The sequence below is a fragment of the Bos indicus x Bos taurus genome, chromosome 3 (genome assembly GCF_003369695.1).
Source record: "Bos indicus x Bos taurus breed Angus x Brahman F1 hybrid chromosome 3, Bos_hybrid_MaternalHap_v2.0, whole genome shotgun sequence".
Taxonomy (NCBI): Eukaryota; Metazoa; Chordata; class Mammalia; order Artiodactyla; family Bovidae; genus Bos; species Bos indicus x Bos taurus.
In genome coordinates, this window is record NC_040078.1 from 27,344,595 (window position 1) to 27,365,807 (window position 21,213).

Sequence of the window (21,213 nt, forward strand, 5' to 3'; positions counted from 1 at the left end):
TGCTAGGAGGCTTCAGCCCATCACACATGGAGACATCAGGAGAGATCTTTCTTCCTATACTGTAGCAAGAGTGATGAAGGAAAAGATGGGCTTAGGGAACATGTGGAGTGTTATGGGTATGTTTTCCTTGTGATGATTTCTAATTTCTCAATGAAGAATTTATCTGTGGGGTGGCAGCAGTCATCAGGAATGGCAGAGGTGCACAAATAGACTTGAGGAATAGGCATCTAAAATGCTAAACGTTTATTCAATGGTTACATGCCAGCTTTAAACAAACAGCTTTTTACATCCATCGTTCTCTTTATCCCCCCATCAAAGTGGTGAGGTATATGTTCTTTTATGATGTATTAGTTTCCCAGGATCACCATAACAAGACACCACAGACTTACACAGCATAGCTTAAACAACAGAAAATTGTTTTCTCGCAGTCTGGAGGCTATAAGTACAAGATCCAGGTGCCAGCATTGCTGGTTTCTCCTGAGGCTGCTCCTCAATTTTCAGGCGGTCATTTTTTGCACCCCGTCCACTGCGTCTCTTCTTCTAAGAACATCAGTCTTATTGGATCAGGACCCCACCCTAACAGCCCCTAGCTCTAAATACAGTCCCATTCGGATGTATTGGGGGTTAGGGCTCCAACATAGGAATTTTGGGAGGACACAATCCAGCCCATAACATTGCCCATAAAGTAATGGAGATTTAGAGAGGTTGAACAGCTTGCCAAGGGCATGCAGTTAGTTTCAGAAGTGGGATATGAATGCAAGCAAATCAACTGCAATCTCTGAATGCCAACCATTCCACTAAAAAAATAGTTGGGGGATGCCTGAAGAGTGGAGATGAATGAAAAAGGGGTTTGGGAGAATTAAAAAAAAAAAAATCTGACCTGAATAAAAGAGTAATATTGTGAGATTTCTCAGAGCTGTGTAATCTATCCAAGGAAATGGAATAGATGAACGATCCTCTCATAGAGTCCGTTGCTAAGTTTGAGCTTTAACCAGAAAGATGGTAATTTTTTGGCCAAAATGGCAGGAAAAGAACAATTCAGCATCAGCTGAAGTCCTCGCCCCTTGGTTCCCTTTTTGCAGAGGCCAGTTTAAACTATGGGCTGAGAGGAGCGACACCTGCTGGGCTCTGCGCTGTATGGGTGGGAACCTGGCTCTTTTCATATGCAGTCCCCCACTGCCCTCTGCTGGCCAGTAGTAGGAACTCCCAGGAATGTGCACATAGTTGTACTTTCTTCAAAAAAACCCACAAACTGTAGAGAAAGGTGGGAATTATCTCCTGGAATCAGGCTGTGGAGTATGTCAGTCCCATTCCTTTCCATACACATACATACACTTCAGTTCAATGGTACAATCAACTTTCACTTTTTGGAATTCTGTGACTGTTCTAAAACTTGCATCAGCTGTTTTCATCATTAGAAAAATATATCTGCCACCTTCTCAAAAATGATGTTTCTCAAGAATATGAGAATTTGAATGCAAAATAACCAACAAAATATTGGTTTGCTCATAATTTCATGTTTTTCAAAACTATAAATTAATGGTATGCTTGTTCAATATTTTAAAACCATGATTTCCAATGTGACAATGCAAGGACCCCATGCTTGCTTACGGCATTTTTGTAAAAATAATTGTACCATTTTCAAACATGACTTTTCTTTTAAAAAAAATCAGCAGTTCATGCTTTTAGAGATTATATATCTGGGGGAAATGTTCTAAGTAATAAGGGATTCCCTTGAATTGAGAAGCATAAATGAGTTTCAGAAGAAACTGAATCCCCCAAGAACTCCTAGAATTCCTTCTCTGTGTGCTTCACAGGACGTGTGGCCTTGATGATCTCAGTGAAATTCAAATACGTGGGCTCAAGTGTCTTCAGGGTCCCCATCCTAGTATGGGTCCCCAGACCCCCTTTATACAGTTTCTAGAATGAACATTTAAAATGCAAATCAAGTCATGATACCTTTTGCTTCTGGAGAGGTCAAATGTCATACCTCTGATTTTAGAGTAAAAAACAAATTCCTTACCAGCTTTACAGGGCCAAGTGATCTGACTTATGCCAACCCCTGGCCCCCTTTCTTCCCTTTCAGCTGTTCGCAATTTCACCCTCTATTTCATGGCTCTATTTCAGTATTCTGTTTATTTCCTTTGGGGCATTTGCAATAATCATATTTATTTCAGGTGTTCATTTCCTGTCTCTACCATTAGGTGTCATCTGCATCAGGTGAGTCCTTGTCTACCTTGCTTTCACTGCATCCCCAGTACCTAATGAACGTATATTTATCAGTGAACAAGTAAGCAAACCAAGTAAAGCAAAGGAAGAAACTGAGAGAGGGGTGACACCAAAGTCATTCCATGCAGATCACAGCATTGAGTTCCTTCCGTAAGTAGAAGTCCCACCCCTGACCCACAGCATGGGAAGCCAGCACCGGGATCACTGCACTTCCACCTTCGACTCCATTACTCATCAAAACCATGCTCCCTTTCTTAGAGAGCACCAGGGGACCAGGGAGACCCACAAGCTCCAGCCAGCATAAGGAGAACTGGAGGGCACAGGGGCCACACAGGCATGCTAACCACCTAGCAGATGTAATCATTCAACCAGTTGTGCTACTGATCCTGAATGCGAACCCCAGCCACTAAAGCAACAATAAACGTTGTGTTGATCCAGCGCCTTCCCCTTGAAAGGGCAGCAGCACAGTCCCGAAGGCTCGCAGCCCTGCCCTGGGGGAGGCAAAGGGATAGTCCCATTTAACAAATGGAAAATCATGAGCCTGTGCTCAGTGGGCTGGAGAACCACTCCTGGGAAGCAGGATGATGCCTGGCCTTTCAGGAGTTCTCATTCTACATCCTCCCTGTCAGACAATCAGAGCCTGAGACAGGGAAAATAAATTCAGAACCATCATCAGTTCAGAATCTATGGCTCAGGGAAGCCCAATGAGAGCCATCCCCAGAAGAGGTAGCTAGTGGGGCAGAAAGGCTTGCTTGGTTGCAGGGAGCGTGGACCAGACATCATGGGGCAGAAGTTCCCCTGCTGAAATGCTGCTGGGTAGATGTAATTTCCACTGCCATCTGCGGCTTCTCTCCCAGACAGGATCCTGGCATTTGACTGAGGAACCATCCACGGAGAGTGAGGTCAAACTTGAATAAAATGTCCAAGAATGTCCTAGGCCAGGCAGCATCAGGGCAGGCTGATCTGGGGGTCCTTCAGGAAGAAGGCCAACGTCTGGGCCAGGGCGTCCAGCTCGCAGGAACTGGCATACTGCAGGAGGTTGCTCTTCCGCACGAAGTAATGCTTGAGGAAGCGCTGACTCACACACTTGTGCAGCTTCCTCACCAGGCGCAGGAACCCCCTGCTGAAGACTTGCCAGTCCTTGGGATAGGGGTACTTCTCACAAGTCCAGAAGAGCACGGTCTGTGGAAGCAAGAGGTGGTGTCTGACATCATCCTGGGCCACTGAGCAGGGTGTCTTCAGGAGCGTTCCTGAGCTCACATGGCCTTGGGAGGAGGAGACAGGAGCCCCAGGGTTCTAACCGTGGATTCAGGATCCCCAGCCTCCTCCGCCTGGTTTCCCTGCCTCTTTGGTACTTTCTCCTCTGACTTCCTTACCTGGTATCACTTGGCCATCTGAAAGTCATCTCAGTCCATATGAGGATGAGATGATTAGATGGTTATCACCAACTCAATGGACATGAATTTGAGCAAACTCTGAGAGATAGTGGAAGACAGAGGAGCCTGGCATGCTACAGTCCATGGGGTCACAAAGAGCTGGATATGACTTAGCAACTGAACAAAAACAACAACAGGTCCAAACTGAACTCCTGGCCCTGCCGCATGTACCTGGTGTGCTTCCAGGGCTGTTCATTCAGGCTGTTATGCAAGATCCCTTACCACCTCCTATCAAGTCCTGCCAATCCTCCTGCCTGTGTATTTCTCAATCCACCCACTTACCTTCATCACTGATAATATCCCCTGACACCCTGTGAGTGTCACACCCCTCATCCCCTGTGAGTCAGCCTGCACCTCTTCTAGGCACCATCCTATCTATTGCCATCCATATCGTAGCCATCATGATCTTTTTGAAATATCAATCTATGTTTCTTGTCTAAAATACTTCAAAGTCTTCCCATTACTTGTTAATTAAAAAATACAATTGTTAGCATGGTTTGGTGGACAAAGCTTGGCCCCTCCTTTTTTTTCCGGTCTCACCCTGTGCTCTCCCTCTCTCTCTCTCCTTCTATCCACGCTGGCCTCATTTCATGCTCTCGTCTATCACAGGGCCTTGCCCAACCCACGTCTGCCGTATGGAGCATTCTTCCTTCCCGACTTGTCCAGGAAACTCATCCTTCAGCTTAGACTTCCCTATGACACTCTCTTCATCACATTTATTCATTACATTCTCATCATTTCAGCAGCAATGATGACAGTAGTGGTCATTTTCCTGTGTATTTATGTGTATTACTAGATGGCAAGGGCTTCCCAAGTGGCTCAGTGGTAAAGAATCCACCTGCCAATACAGGAGATGCAGGAGACTGCAGGCTTGACCCCAGGGTTGGGAAGAGCTCCTGGAGAAGGAAATGGCAACCCGCTCCAGTGTTCTGGCCTGGAAAATCCCATGGACAGAGGAGCCTGGTGGGCTACAGGCCATGGGGTCACAAAGTGTAGGACATGACTAGTGACTAAACAACAGCTAGACAGCAAACTCCATGTGAGTGGAGAACAAGACCTATTTGTATTCACACTCATGTTACCAGCATTCAGCAGAGGGACTGGCCCATGAGAGGTAGTTAGTAAACATTTTTTGATGGAGTGAAATAATGAATTAATGTTTGGGTTTAGATACTGAGTATTTTTAAAATATAGTCTTTACTAAAAAGTAAAAGAGCAGTTTTAGGTTCACAGCAAGATCCTGAGTGTGTTTTGATTTAGAGGACATTGTTTTGAGTAAATGAGTTGGAGATAATTTCATGCTAGTCAAGATAACCTAGATACAAAAACATGTTTTAATTCCTCTTGTAGTTAAGCTTTTATCTCCCTAAGCAAACAGAAGCACTTAAGCCTATTATAAGCAAGCCTCTGTGCCTTTGAGCAGGTTTAAGCATAAATAAGCCAATGAAAGATAAGTTCTTTCTTCACATGAAATTGCTATGGGGGAGGGACTTCTCTGGTGGTCCATTGGTTAAGGCTCTATGCTTCCAATGCAGGGGGCATGTGTTTGATCCCTGGTCAGGGAATTAACATTCTACATGATGTGAGGCAAGACCAAAAAAAAAAAAAGTTAAAAACCCAATTAAAAAAATATTGTTAGTGGGGGAAGCCTCTTTGGGAAGGATGTAACAACCTTCTACGAGGTGACCGTGACTGGCACATCCTTCCTGATGCTGTTTTGCAACCCAGTCTCTTCCACTTTCCCCGGACTAAAGCCTTGGCAAGAATCCTACACACTCAAGCCATCACCCAGGGTGGTGTTTAATAGCACATTGCCATCAGCCAAGTCCATCCCAGTGTCTGCACATGAGAGAATTCTGCCCTTGGAGCAAGAGTGAACGACGAGAGGAAAAGGCAGTCAGTACTGTTTTGATTTCTCAACAAACAACCCCGCGCCCTTTTAAATGCCCACTCTTAAGAATGTTTGATTTTATTATGCCATGCAGGTGGGCTAAGGAAGACTAAAACGGAAGACATTTAAGGAGTTTCCCTGAAATCCTCTAGATGAGCTAGAAGTCACTGGAATACAAGTAAACCCTGGCTGGAGTACAGCTTTGAGAGCAGTCAAGGGTAGAAGACCCGTGGTGGCCCTATTCAATCTTCCTAAAACACTCATGCTATTTAAAGCATTTCTATTCAGCCTGACTGTGGAGCAATGAAGTCAGTGGTTAGTTAAGAGTATGAGATGTGATATGAGATAGCCAAGGGTTTCCTTCTCAGCTCTGACTCTTCCTAGCGTGGTCTGTGGAAAGGTATGTAAGAAAGAAGCTAACCCCCCCAAATGAATTAGACTACCTTCAGAAAATATGCATCCTCGATCCAGGAGAATAGGTGTATGTTTTTAGGGGGACATGCTTGGGGACACTTTAAGAATGCTGAACCAGAAGAGGAAGGCCTCGCTATATGTGCAAATGAGATGTTAACAGATTCTCAGGCAGGACAGGGAGAACAGGTTATCAGAAAAGACAGAAAGCAAAGCAAAAACTAGTGATTCTGCAGGGGGAAAAGAGGGGTGAAATGTAAGATCATTCATGACCATGATCAACAAGTATTTACTGCGCAATTACTATGTACGAAGCATTGGGAGAGATAAAAGGGTTTGGTACTAGCTGCCCTTCAATAGCTTGTGTTAGGAGTGAAAGAGTAACACGGGACGAGAAAACAGTCGTCCACTGGATGAGACGGGGCACAGACAGGAGCGTGCAGAAGGGCACAGCACACCCCAGCAACCTGTGCTTTCCCGTGCAGAAGGTCAGGGAGAAGGGCTGATGCTCTGAGATGGGTAACAGTGGGGCTGGGGCTGTGCTGTCTGTAAGAGTCAGACACCTCCACCCTCAGTGTGATGCACACGGTATTATAGGAGTGTCCAGTTCACCAAGTATGGTTGGAACTTTGAGAATGAGGAGTTGCGAGTGTGATCAAAAGACCTCTCCCTGGGGTGAGCCCCTGATCCCTGAGTCCAGGTCAGGTTCTGCTGCCCTGCATCCTCCTAGAGCAATGCTCCTCTCCTTCCCAGTATTCCCCACGTGGCACAATTCCACGTGCACCTGTCTCCCTTGCTAGACCACAAGCTACACAAGAGCAAGACCATGTCGTGTTTGCTCAGCTTGCACCTCCATGTTTAGAGCACACAGCAGGTGCAGGGGCCAGGTGACTGGCCCACAGACATCTCAAGAAACATTTGCTGGGTGAATGAATGAGTGAGTGAATGAGTGAATGCATTCATAGTGGTCTAATGCTAAATCCTTGCCGGGACCTTCCTGGTGGTCCAGTGGTAAAGAATCTGCCTGCCATTACAGGGGACATGGGTTTGATCCCTGATCTGGGAAGATTCCATATGCCTCACAGTAACTAAGCCCAAGCACCACAACTACTGAGCCCGTGCCCTAGAGCCTCCGCTCCTCAACAAGAGAAGCCACTGCAGTGAGAAGAATAGCTCCGGCTCACCAGAACTAGAGAAAGCCCATGTGCAGCAACAAAAACGCACGACCATCAAAAATAAATAAATAATTAAATAAAATTAAAGTTAAAAAAAAAATGTGATTTGTAACCTGGAAGTTCAGGTTTGCTGCCATGTTCGTGGGGTAACCCCAGCATTTCCTGGTTTCCTCCTCTGCACAAAGTGTGGGTGTGTGTGTGCATGCACACCTGGGCTAGAGTGCAGACTGAATGCATGATAACATGAGGGAAAATGTGAATCCACCTGAGGTCTGAGCAGCTCACAAGATCTCACCAGACTGTAGACTTCTCCGGAGTAGAGAATGCATGCTGTAATTCATTTCTGAACCTCAGCAGGGTTGCTGGCACGCAGTGGGCACTTGGGTTGGTTTGTTGAGTGAAACAGGGAGAGAGAGAGAGAGACAGAGAAGGCAATACAGAAAGGGAGTAAGAGAAGAGGGGAACCGGAAGAAGGAAGGGAGGAGGCGGAAAGAGGAGAAGACGGGAACCCTGGGCAGGGCTGCTGTGGGCACGCATTGGGGCTGTTTCTACACACACACACACACACACACACACACACACACACACACACACACACACACTGTGGGCACGCATTGGGGCTGTTTCTATACACACACACACACACACACACACACACACACACACACACAAACACACTGTGGGCACGCATTGGGGCTGTTTCTATACACACACACACACACACACACACACACACACACACACACTGCAGAGAGACCCACCCCGCCCCAGCCCCTCTGCGCTGGGGCCGCCCACTCACCTGCAGATGGTAGGACGTGATCACAGGCCGCGTCCCCGGACACCAGACGTCCTCCTTCATCTGCCTCAGGGCCTGAAAGCACTTCCGGCGGCAGCCCCCGTCCTCATCCAGCTGCTCCAGCAGCACCTGCTCTGCCCGCAAGAAGCTCAGCTGCCAGTGATAGCTTGAACAGGCCAGCAAGCTGAACCCGAATGACTGAGGGAGAGAAACACCGCGGGAAGTGAGAAGGGTGGGGCTGGTCCGGGAGAAAGCCATCTCCGAAGCAGCCCACTAGGGTGGGGGCCCTGCCAGTGGGCAGGCAGCTCCGCCCACGTGGGGACACTGAGGGAGCCTCTAGGCCAGCCCCTTGCACGTGGGCAGTTCACGGGGAAGGCTGCGCCCACTTTCTCTCGGGCAGTGGTTCTCCGACTTGAGCCTGCCCCAGAATCACCTGGAGGCCTCCTGAGAACACAGAATTCTGGGCCCTGCCTCGCACGTCTCTTCAGCAGGCCCAGAGCCGGGCTCAGGAATCTGCATTTGTAGCAGGTTCCCAGGTGCCCCTGCAGGTTCTGGGGATCTAGTGAAATCTCAATTATCCTTCCGAAGCTGGATGGCGGCCAATGATGCCCTGGGTGGTTAAGCTGAGAGCGCCTCTAGTGAGCCGGGACCCTGCAGGATGATACCTTGATGCACTGCACTGTCTCTGGAGAAGGCCAGCGCTTCAGACACGAAGGCCACTGGGCTTTCTTGGACCAGGCGGTGGGGATGTCCACTGAGGGGGTCAGCTGTAGTTCCACCTGACCTGCAGAGGTTTCCACGACAACTCGAACTACAAGGTGGTCCATTAGCATGCGGACCCTGTCTGGTGGTAAATGACAGACAATGAGAAGACAAATAATGGTTCGATACCAGCGTTTGAAGAAGGAATTTGTGAGCTGTGGCTTGGGCCAGCCCCTTGTAATTGGTGGAGCGACTTTCTGAATTTCACTAGCACCCCCAAGGTGGCATGTTTAGGTCAAAGTGAAAGTGTTCGTCATTTAGTCGTGTCTGACTCTGCACAACCCCATGGACTGTAGCCCACCAGGCTCCTCTGGGATTCTCCAGGCAAAAATATTGCAGTGGATTGCTGTTCCCTTCTCCGGGCAATCTTCCTGACCCCGGGGTCGAACCCACATCTCCTACATTGCAGGCAGATTCTTTCCCATCTGAGCCACCAGGGAAGCCCACGTTTATGTCAACATGAGACAGTTAGCTAAGTAAATACTGATAGAATATTGCTAGAAAATCTCACTGTTGGTGGGGTTTTCTTTTCTCCTTCATCCTCTCCCCCCAAGGTTTTACTGTACCTTTTCTAAAAAAGCAGTTGACTCTTTCCAGAAGGCTCAACCGAGGCATAGTATACAAGGAAAAGAAATAGTTTTTGCTACTATAAGATGAAACCCAAGCATTTTTCTATAACCCAGGTATCCAACCACATTTAGGATAGCCTCAGACCCCTGACTTATTCATTTGCCTTTGGTGGAGTTCAGCTTAACCTGTCTCTTAACCAAGTTCCAGTCTCAGGGATGCTATTTGTTCCCACCACCCATTAACTAGCCCGCCTTTGGAGGGATTTATCACCGTAAGCCTTGTAATCATAAAATACTTGCAAGTGTGTCATGGCCACTGGCTGAAAGGGTCAAATGAGCAGAAAGAAGCCCTCATTGTCTTTTCCAACCAAGCAAAGAGAGGGAGAGAAAAGGAATGGGCCTGGGGACATTTTCCAGTTGATAGACTAGAATTCATTTCTAATCTGTTTCCCCTTTCTTTCAAAAGATACACCGTAGTTTTTTTTTGTTTGTTTGTTTGCTTGCCTTCATTATTGACTCATTGGAAAAGACTCTGATACTGGGAGGGATTGGGGGCAGGAGGAGAAGGGGACGACAGAGGATGAGATGGCTGGATGGAATCACCAACTCGATGGACGTGAGTTTGAGTGAACTCCGGGAGTTGGTGATGGACAGGGAGGCCTGGCATGCTGCAATTCATGGGGTCGCAAAGAGTCAGACACGACTGAGCAACTTCACTTTCACTTTTCACTTTCATGCATTGGAGAAGGAAATGGCAACCCACTCCAGTGTTCTTGCCTGGAGAATCCCAGGACGGAGGAGCCTGGTGGGCTGCCGTCTATGGGGTCGCATAGAGTCAGACACAACTGAAGCGACTTAGCAGCAGCAGCAGCAGCAAAGAGTCGGACATGACTGAGCGACTGAACTGAGCTGAACTTGCCTTCATTATAGATAAGGATGAGCCATCCTGAATCGAAATCTATTATTTTGTTTTTCCTTGCTCAAAGAAGGAAATGAAAACTCATTCACTAATTGTGTTAGGTTGTTCAAAAGGAAAACACTCCTCTCCTTGACTGGGGTGTGATAAACAGCTTATTGTCTGTATCTCATCAGAGCCGCCCAGACAGGAACATGACAACGTCTGGCACTTCAGCATTATTTACTGAAAGCACCTCATCAACCTGGCCCAGTTTGAATCTCTTATTTGCACTTTCACTATTAACAGTGTTGAGCGCAGAACGAGGAGGTAAGCAAACCTATTAGCTCCAGCCTGCCTAGCCCACACCTGGCTTCTGCAGCTCTGCTTATTTGGTGTGTGAAATTCGGCCTATTACTTGATCTCTCTAAATCTCAGTTTCTTGTTTGTAGAACAGTTAGAAAAATGATCCTAACTCTAACAGGATTGCCAGTAGTATTAAATTAAATAATCCATGAAAGCATCCTCTACAGTGTAAAAACCATTCAACGTTAACTATCTCCATTACAGAATCTTTCAGAACTATTCTGTCTAGACAAGCAAAAGTACATGCAAATCCTTTGCTTTCTACACAAATGGAGTTTCATATTGTTCAGCAGTTTGACTTTTCATTTAACTATGTTGCACAGATGGAAATCAGTCCTGAATATTCATTGGAAGGACTGTTGTTGAAGCTGAAACTCCAATACTTTGGCCACCTGATGCGAAGAGGTGACTCATTTGAAAAGACTCATGCTAGGAAAGATTGAAGGTGGGAGGAGAAGGGGATGACAGAGGATGGGATGGTTGGATGGCATCACCAACTCAATGGATATGAGTTTGGGTAAACTCCAGGAGTTGGTCATGGACAGGGAGGCCTGGTGTGCTGCAGTCCATGGGGTCGCAAAGAGTTGGACATGACTGAGCGACTGAACTGATGTTACATGGGAATTTTTCATAATTCTGTGTGTATACACACACACCACATTCTTTTTTTAATCCTAATTTCTCTCCATTAGTGAGAAATATATGCAAAACACCAAAGTCAACAAAGTATTTTAAAAGGGAAATTAAAAGGAGGGATTTCCATTAAAGTCATATATTGGATTGGAGATTTCCAAACCCATGGCCTCTAAGACATATAAAAGTTTAAAAACATTATTTGCAAGTAAGGAAAGAGACTGCTAGAAAGTAGGAGACTCATATGAAACTAGCAATGAAGCAAGAACATCTGTCTAGGAAAGTACTAAGTGGGAGAACTGCTAAAATACCCTGATGGCATTAACCCTTGATACTTACAGCTTCTGTGTATAGAAACAGCACAGAGAGGCAGAGAGGGGGTCTGATGAGCCAAGGCTAGGTGGTGAGCCTCACAAGCCTGAGGTCAGGAAAAGCTGTATCTTGAGGAAAATTAGGAACTAAGAGAAATAGATTTTTCTTGTGGGCTTTGGGTAGTTGATTCAATATAAAACGCAACAGCAACAAAAAGCAAGATTTTCCCTCCTCCCTAGAATTTCAAAGGCATTAGTCACCCTTCTGTGTTTAGGGCCTGAATGTTTCCAACCCCAAATCATCCAGGTAAGGTGGAACTTCTGGGAGTACCAGGAAAAATCAAACATAATTCTTCTTGGAGAAATATACCCCAGGATACTCATAGAGTGTGAATAATGTTGCCTAGACAGATGTGAGTCCCCAGTCTCATATTGACAAACTTTATTATTTTTAAAAGCTGCTTAAAAGTCCACTAGGCAGATGTAGCATAATTTATGTAGTCAGTGTTCCTTCGGTAGCCATCAGATGGTTTCTGATTACTTACTGTTACCAAGCCTATTTCACTGGATATCTTTGTGCCTATTTCTTTGTGTATCTGTAGGAATGTATTTTAGAACTGGAATTGTTGAATTGCCAAGTAAGCACATTACAAATATAAAAACCCTTTTAAAAAAGGGGGGACACCAATTTACACTTCCTAGAATAAGGCATGGGAGAAGGCAGTGGCACCCTACTCCAGTACTCTTGCCTGGAAAATCCCACGGACTATAGCTTAGAGTTTGGGGGTTGTGAGAAAACTGTAATTCAAAAAGATCCATGCACACCAAAGTTCATTGCAGCATTATTTACAATAGCCAAGACATGGAAGCAACCTAAATGTCCATCAACAGATGAATGGATAATGAAGATGTATATATATGTCTATGTGTCTATATATACAATGAAATATTAGTCATCCATAAAAAAAAAGATTATCATACTAAAGTCAGAAAGGGAAAGATATGATATCACTTGTATGTGAAATCTAAAAAAATAAGTATACAAATCAACTTATTTATAATACAAAAATAAAACTATAGACATAGGAAAGAAACTTACGGTTACCAAAAATGAAAGGGTCAGACAGAGGGATAAATTAGGAGTTTGGGATTAGCATATACACACACTACTATATAAAAAATAGATAACCGGGGGGACACTCTCTGTGCCCCTTCTGATGTCTATGTCAGAAGCTTTCTATGTCCCTTTTCAGACTTTAATAAAACTCTACTACACACACTAAAAAATAAAATGGATAACCAACAAAGACCTACTGCATAGTACAGGGAACTATACTCAATATTTTGTAGTGCCCTATAAGGAAAAGAATAGGGAAGAGAAAAGACACATATATATCTATAACTGAATCATATTGCTTACACCTGAAACTAACACAACATTGTAAATCAACTCTACTTCAATAAAAAAAGGAAAAAGCAAAGCTTCTGTGGTTGTCAAACATAATCGGCTCCTTTTAGCTTCTGGCTTTTGTGTTCTGGTCTAAGTCAGCGTTCCCCAGGGTGCTGCCCCAGAACACCGGAGGAGTACGGCGGTCAGTTGGAGGGTGTTGTGGTGAAAATGTGCTAATAACAAAGATCTGAGCTTTATGAGGAATTTGCTTGTTCATGAGAATACTCAGGTTTTGAAGCTCACGTCTTGGAAAGGGTGCATAACCCCAAGACTGGTTTACCTGTGCCAGAGCAGTAATCCACTTAAGGCCACGAATGTGTGTTGTGAGTTTGAATTCCATTCTGTGTGTCACACCAGGAAAAAAAAAAAGAGCTAATTCATGTAATGAGAATTAGGCAGATGTAAAAAGCACACGATTTTATCCTCAATGTAGGGGCGTGAGCTTCAGGAAACACCCAAGCAGAGGACACTTTTGTTTTTAGAGCAAAACAGAAATGCTAGACACTTTCCTTGTACGCTCCCCGACTGGCTCACCTGACAGGTGACAGGTCTCAATCGCGTTTTCAACCAGTTTCCGGAACACCTGGAGGACCTTGGCGGGCACAATGTCTCCCTCGATGTTCACGTCTGCCTCGTGCCACTGCCCGGGGCTCTTCAGAAACTGCTCCACCCCCAGCCACTGCTGCAGGCCCTCTGGGTCCTGCAGGGGGCAGGGCAGACGGGTGCCCTTCAGGCTGTAGAAGCGCCAGCGCTGCTGCCGGGCCTCCCTGTACCCGGCCAGGCCTCTCATCGGGACTGTGATGAGGAACTGGGTGGGAGCCAAGACCTGGGGTCAGCAAAGGGGAGAGTGGGAGTGTCAGCCCCTAGACTCGGGAGGTGGCGGAAGCCCTGGGGGAGCCGCCCTGCTGACCCAGGCCACTCAGTGAACCACTCAACCCTCAGCAATGTGACAAGGAGGACAGAACCGCGCCCACCTGCCCGCCTGTCGGCAGAGGATTCCATCTCTGTTGTGCCACTAGCCCATTGTAACGCTTCGGGCAAAGAAATTAACTCAGTGAGGCCTGGGTTTCATGGATCTGCAAGAAAAAGAGTGAAGTGGACCCAGAACTCTAGAGGCACCTGCCTTTTGGGGTGGGGTTGGGGTAGGGGAGAAAAAGCAGGGAAGGGAGCTAGTAGTCGCTGCATTCTGCACATACCAAGCACTCCAATGCTTGTGCGTTTGCCTGTCTCGTGTCCACAGTCACACACGAGTTGGGCTTTGCTAACACTGACCAAATGAGGAGCCTGAGGCTCGGAGGGGTTCAAAGTCTCCCCGGGGGACACACAGCCAGTCAGTGGTAGGTAGAGCTGGATCCTGACCTTGGATGTTCTGATTGTTCATTCAGTGGTTAATTTTCTCTCCTGAGCTGGTTCTTGGTCAAGAATGAATGACCTGGGGAGACTTCCCTGGTGGTCCAGTGGCTAAGACTCTGTGCTCCCAATGCAGGGGGCCCAGATTCAATCCCTGAACAGGGAACTAGATCCCTCGTGTTGTAACTAAGAGCTTGCCTGCTGCAACTAAAGAACCCACGTGCCACAAATAAGACCTGAGGCAGTCAAATAAAGAAATAATAATAAAAAAAGAATGAATGACCTGGGATGGATGGAAGATCTGATAATAAATTAAGGGTGGGAAGGGGTGGAGAGGAGGTGAGACCATTTTGCCAAATGTAGAATTTTTTTACTTGGACTGATGATCCAGTTTTAATGACTAATCCTTACAGAGTCACAGAAACGAAAACCTTTTTGTTGAGACAAATGTGAGTTACTGAGATGATTCTAAGTTAAATGGGGAAAAAGGTGAACACTAAGAATCTACTTAACTCTATTTTTACAAGAACCAGGTAAGCAGCTGTCACGCCAATAGTCCAAGAGGTAGAACACGATGGTAAATGGTGCGGTACCACCAAAGGGAAATGATAGTTAACCACATCACACAGCAGCCCGCTCCACCCTGTTTGTTTCCCCATCACTCAGTTATACACTGGAGGAGCTACCGCCTTTCCACGGAAAGTTCTGACAATGGAACTGGATAATTTTTGCCCAGGGACCTGTCGGTCAGAATTCAGGGGTGAACACTGAAATCAGCAGCAACCAAATCGTGCTCATTCTCAGGGAACAGTAGTTTGATTCTTGAGATGACGGGTCTGAAATGGAGCAGGAACCTATGGTCCTTGCCCCACCCCCATGTCCTCTGCCTGCCTTTTGTCTGTGGAAAACTTTAGTCAAAGAATAAGTTAATCAGAGAAGTGAGAACACGTGGAAACAAAGGAAAACAGTCAAAGGAGATGAAATAATAATAATGTAGTCATGAAGCATGGTCAAGGACCTTTAGTTCCTCCTCAGGGGCTGTCGTTAATATTCTGAGCCATATCCTTGAGATGTCTTACAGATACTGAAACCCCCACCAGCTGGAGAAGTTAACTACACAATGACCAGACTGTAGCCATGACATAAGCTGCCTCAGTTCCGAGAATGGGTCTCAAAGAAACAGAAAGAAACTGACCCTGCAACTGAAGATTAACTGTACCTAAAACAGCCAAGGTGATGCTGGTCAGACCACCGAGGACCAATCTGAAGATGACTATCTGAGATGACTGTGCTGCTTTTGCAAGTAGCCCCCTCCCTGTCTATAAAAGCTCTTGCCCCCGATTGTCAGGTGGGGAGTCGGCCTTTGGACAGACGCCCTCCCTCCCCCACCAGTCACTGAACCTGAAATAAACTTTTCTTTCCACCAATGTGGCCTGTTTATTGCCTTTTGAATGGTGAGCAGCCAGACCCCACGATTCAGTAACAGGTCCACATGACTTCTGGTATCCATTGAAATGTGGTAGGATTAAAACAAGAGGGGGACCTAAACTATGACATTCAAAATCTATACATTTTTTTGAACCCACTTGCATGTGAATCCCAAAACCCAAGTATCATGTTATTAGTCACATAAATGGTGCTTAATACATACTTATTGAATTTGGTCCAAGAGAAAATAAAAGCGTATTTATATGCCCCACTGTAACTATTTTTTTCAAAACTTAATGTATTATATAGGACATGATGTATATAAATGGAAGATGTATTTTAAGTTATGACTTCTAAGTGAGACAACAGCAGGAAATTTCCCCAGATATAGTTCTAGAAAAAGTGATGTATGTTTCTATTCATAGTCACTGGCCTATATTTGTCCTGTTTAGGTTGGCAGGGTGGTAGAGGTGGGAAGATGATGTTCTGACGTCCCAAGATGCAATCTAAGTTTATAATTATCATCCTGGGGTAAATTTCCTAAAATCTGATACTGTCCCCAAATCCACAAGTCGCAGAATCTTGTGGGTGGTCCTCGTACCCACCAAACTTGAAATGTACTGGGCTGACTTCCCACGTGGCGCTAGTGGTAAAGAACCCACCTGCCAATGCAGGAGACATAAGAGACTTGGGTTCGATCTATGGGCCAGGAAGATGCCCTGGAGGTGGGCATGGCAACCCACTCCAGTATTCTTGCCTGGAGAATCCCACGGACAGAGGGGCCTGGTTGGCTACAGTCCATGGAGTTGCAAAGAGTCGGACACAACTGAAGCAACTTAGCAGAGCAATGGTTTTTCATTCAGGTAGTAATTCTTTTGCTTACTTATTCATTCAGCAGAAGCTGAGTGTCTACCATGGGCCACCCACCATGCTGGGTACTAGGAAGGGAACAAGCAAGAGACATGATCCTTATAAACAAGGAACTCACGGTCTTATGTGAGAGCTGGGGCAAGTGTACGTATAAGTTTACTACTTATATTAAGGCTTCCCTCGTGGCTCAGCTGGTAAAGAATCCACCTGCAATGTGGGACCTGGGTTTGATCCCTGGGTTGGGAAGATCCCTGGAGAAGGGAATGGCTACCCACTCCAGTATTTTGGCCTGGAGAATTCCATGGACTATATAGTCCATAGGGTTGCAAGGAGTCGGACATGACTGAATGACTTTCACTTTCACTTACGTTAAAGTATAATATAATTCTTTAATTCTAATGTGCTATAAGAAAAACAAAATGTAGGAGCATGGGGGGCTTCCCTGGTGGCTTAGTGGTAAGAATCCATCTGTCAATACAGGAGACACGGGTTTGATTCCTGATCCGGGAAGATCCAAATGCTGTGGAACAACCAAGCTCATTGGCCACAACTATTGAGCCTGTGCTCTAGAGCCCACATGCCACAACTACTGAAGCCCTCACTCCCTGGAGCCTGTGCTGCACAACAAGAGAAGCCATTGCGATGAGAAGCCCTTGCACTGCACCTAGAGAGTAGCCCCTGCTCGCCGCAAGTAGAGAAGAGCCTGAGCAGCAACAAAGACCCAGCAAGCCAGGAATACATAAAATTTTTAAAAGCGGTGCAGGGGGAGGGGGAAGCACAGGGATTCAGAATGATTCAGAGCCTCGTTTCTCTCATTTCTAAAAGGGAGCCAACCATAATGTCTCTTCTACTAGGCTGTGTGCAGGTTTGGGTGTGATCTCTGTGAGCCTAGCTCTGGGCACACTGCAATGCCTCATGAGTGCTGGTTGTCACACAGGGGGCCTAGGGCTCACAGTTCTGTGGGACTCCTCAGCAGGGACCGGGTTGCCAGGAGGCTCCTGCAATCTCTAAGGGTCACCTCTTCTACTTTCTTTCTTCTCCGACCTGTAGCCCATCGACTATCACTTTCAACTATTTTTCTCATCAATGCCCTGAGTCCTCTCTCTAGGCAGTGCCTAGTCTATTGTGTGGGGGCTTAATAAATGAATGTGTGCTTCACTGAACTTTAATCGGTACACTAGGACTTGCTTTGGGATCAGAAGCCCTGGGTGGAATTCTGGCTTTAATGTCTAAAAGCCTTGATCACGTCCTTTGACTTCTCCAAGCTTCCATTTTCATCATCTGTTACGTAGGAATGTGGGACCTCAACTGCGGTAACATCTATGCAACGAGTGTGCAGATGGTAAATACTAGGAAGCCTTATTGGTACTCTTAGTGGTGTGAGTGCCTGACACATACTGAGACTACCCACCCATTTCCTGGCTCACCGGGTGGGCACTTGGAGCCAAGTGACCTGCTTACCTTAATGTTCTCATTGTACGTGTCACAGTAAGGGATGGCTTGAAATCGAAAGTCTTGGTAGCTTATTTCTGTGGTCAGGTGATGGACAACTTTCTGCACCTCTTCCACCATCTGGGAAATCCACTGGCGCCTCAAGTCCACCTGCATGTGAAGGGATCAGCAAAGGTGGTTATACCTGGATCAGGCCCTGGGGAAGGGAGGAGACAGGGCTTGGTGGTGGGGACCAAAGCAATCAGCTCAGAAAACCCTGCCTTCCCAAGAACTCCAGGAGAGATGAACTCACTTCTGATGATGCTCGCTGGTGCCTCAGTGTTCTCTTCTGAAATAGGAGAATTTCTCAATACTGATCTAGAACCTGCCACGTGGTAGATGCCTGTCTAGGTCCTTGGCATGACAGTAGACAAAACAACAGCAAACAAGATAGAAATGCTTGCCCTCTAGTTGAAAGTACAGGATACATGTATATATGTCTCTCTCTATATATATGTATATAGACACACACAAACACACACATGTATAATGTAAGATCAAGTATGATAAGTCCCAAGAAGAGCAATAAAATAGACGAAAGGACTAGAGAATAAAGGGTCTACCATTTTAGGACCCCCTGGAGAAGGAAATGGCAACTCACTCCAGTATTCTTGCCTGGGAAATTCCATGGACAGAGGAGCCTGATGGGCTATAGTCCCATAAGGTCTCAAAAGACTCAGACAGAACTCTGCGACTGAACAACAGCAACTTTTTTTAAACTTTTTGGCCATGCTGTCTGGCATGTTGGATCTTATTCCCTGATCAGAGATCAAATCTGTGCCCCCTGCCATGGAAGTGTACAGTTTTAACCACTGAATCACAAGGGAAGTCCTGGGGTTGCTATTTTAGACTGGGAGGGCAGAGAAGGCTTCTGGAAGGAGGTGACATTGGAGTGAGCCCTGATGACAGCTTGGGAAAGCAGATTCCAAGACCCCTAAAGCAGGAGTCAGCTTAGCAAGGCTCGAGGGCCAGCAAGGAAGCTGTTGTCATGACAGGAAAAGAAGGAGGGTGAAGGAGATGAACTTGGAAGGTGGTGGGGGACAGGCTATCCCACAGGGTTTTGTGAACTGTGGTGAGACTCGAAAAAGGGATAATAATACCTGCTCTCCAGGTTGGTGAATATGAAACAGTCTAACGCATGTGAACGTGGCACAGCTTGCTTCGTGTATGTCATCAATAAATGATGGTTCCCTTCTCCCCTGTGTTCACTCCCTCCTTTGGCTCCTAGATCCATAAGAAAAGGTGTGCAATGATGTTGCTTCTGACTCTGCACAGAAGCCTCCAAGAACTGGAAGGGGCTGTTTGTTATTTTACATGGGAGGCACCTACAGGCTGGCATATGATAAGCATCTCCCTCACAGATGCTGGGTAGCACGGTTCTTGTCTGACCTTAACTATGATGATCAGGTCTGTGCGCACGTGTGCTCAGTCTTGTCTGACTCTTTGCTGTCCCATGGACTGTAACCCGCCAGGCTCCTCCAGCCATGGAATTTCCTAGGCAAGAATACTGGAGTGGGTTGCCATTTCCTTCTCTAGGAGATCTTCTTGACTCAGGATCAAACTGGCATCTCTTGCATCTCCTGCATTAGCAGCGTGTTTCTTTACCACTGTGCCACCTAAGAAGCCCCGATCAGGCCTATACTAGCTTCTGATTTCATCTTCTTGCCACAAGCAAGAAGTTGTGTCCGACTCTTTTGCAACCCCATGGACTATAGTCTGCCAGGCTCTGCACATTCCACAACTCTCTGTATGTTCATCTCACGACATTCATCCATAGGAGAAGGGACCAAGGGTAGCTTTCTTGAGCATCTGTAAACGACCAAGATTCTGCATCTTTCAGAGTGTGTAAGTGAAAGAGAGAAGGTAGAGAGGGGAAGGCCATTTGCCATGCCAAGACTACAGGCAAATGTTTGTAGAAGCATAATGAAGGGTCCTTTCCAGTGTAGGACTTCTCTCAATTCTATTAGACCAGTTTTTGCTGAACATCCACTTTAGGCCAAGTTCTGTGCAGCCAATGTTGTCAGGAGGTTGACAGCAGACCAATAAACTGGAAATTAAAATTATAGCCATCTAGTGCTAAATACAGGCTTCCCAGATGGTATAGTGGGAAAAAATCCACCTGCCAATGCAGGAGATCCAAGAGACATTGGTTCAATCCCTGGGTCGGGAAGATCCCAGGAGTAGGAAATGGCAACCCACTCCAGGATTCTTGCCTGGAAATTCCATGGATAGAGGAACCTGGCAGACTATAGTCCACGGGGTTTCAAAAGAGCTGGACACGACAGAGTGACTGAGCACACATGCGTGCACAGTACTAACTATAGGTTTGCACAGGATGGTGTGGGTGCAAAGAAAATGGAAGCTGCCTCTAGTTTGGAGGCCTTCCTGGAAGCCTGGTGTGTCAGAGTTGTAACTTAAAAGGCTAGCAGAAGTTAGCTGGAAAGAGAAGGGCATGAAGATTGTTCTAGAAAGAGAAAACCTAACCTGAAGAGCACAAGCAGAGAGATACAATTATTTCTACTTTGTTGGAGCAGATGTTAACCTTAGAGGAGGATGGTGAGGTGGGAGAACAAACAGTGAGAGGTCTTGAAAGAAAAGGAAGAAGAATGTCAAAAACAAGGTCAACAGTTAGTGGCTGAATGAGATAAGGTCCCCAGATGTCCATAGTTTGGTAACTAGAACCAGAGTGACGTGTTTGGGGAAAACAGTGGGCGTTAAGTCAGGCAGCAGTGGGTTTAAAGAGAACGGGAGATGAGCGAGTAAACTCAGACGCAAGCAACTTCTCTGGGAAGCTTGGCTGGAGAACAAGAACAAGGACAGCAACACATTTATTTCAAAAGGACACACGGATTCAATGCTGAGAGGAAAAAAGCCAGTGGAAAAGGAGGAAGGCAGAGAGCAAAACCCCCCAGGCAAGTGCTTCCCAGCCAGGAGGAGTCGTGGAAATCCAGAAACCTGCTCAGGAGCTGGCCTTGGTGTTTCAGAAGGGACGGAAGATGGGTGCAGATGCAGATAAAGGCGCAGAGTTCCTGCCTGACGCCTGTCTTCTTTCTAGAGCAAGAGACAAGGCAGTGTACTGACGGTGAGGTGAGATGAGGAGGGCAGGGGACTTCCGGGTAACAGACCTTGGCAGAAGCTTCTCTAACAGAT

The 21,213-nt window shown here is 46.3% G+C and overlaps 1 protein-coding gene across 2 annotated transcripts in view; it reads right to left on the reverse strand.

Moving 5' to 3' along the window:
- Positions 1-228: 228 nt before the first annotated feature.
- The window catches only part of MAB21L3 (mab-21 like 3), a 28,498-nt gene continuing 7,513 nt past the window's right edge, over positions 229-21,213 (reverse strand). Inside the window, exons 1-6 of one of the 2 annotated variants that reach the window (XM_027535879.1) lie at positions 18,034-18,123; positions 13,899-14,000; positions 13,459-13,750; positions 8,604-8,782; positions 7,942-8,136; positions 229-3,411 (exon numbers count right to left, since the gene is read on the reverse strand). In XM_027535879.1, the coding sequence (XP_027391680.1) occupies positions 3,178-3,411; positions 7,942-8,136; positions 8,604-8,782; positions 13,459-13,714 (864 nt within the window). In that variant the 5' untranslated portion in view covers positions 13,715-13,750; positions 13,899-14,000; positions 18,034-18,123 and the 3' untranslated portion in view covers positions 229-3,177. Of the gene's footprint in view, positions 3,412-7,941; positions 8,137-8,603; positions 8,783-13,458; positions 13,751-13,898; positions 14,001-18,033; positions 18,175-21,213 lie in introns of those variants that run through there. The other variant, XM_027535873.1, reaches the window with a different exon arrangement.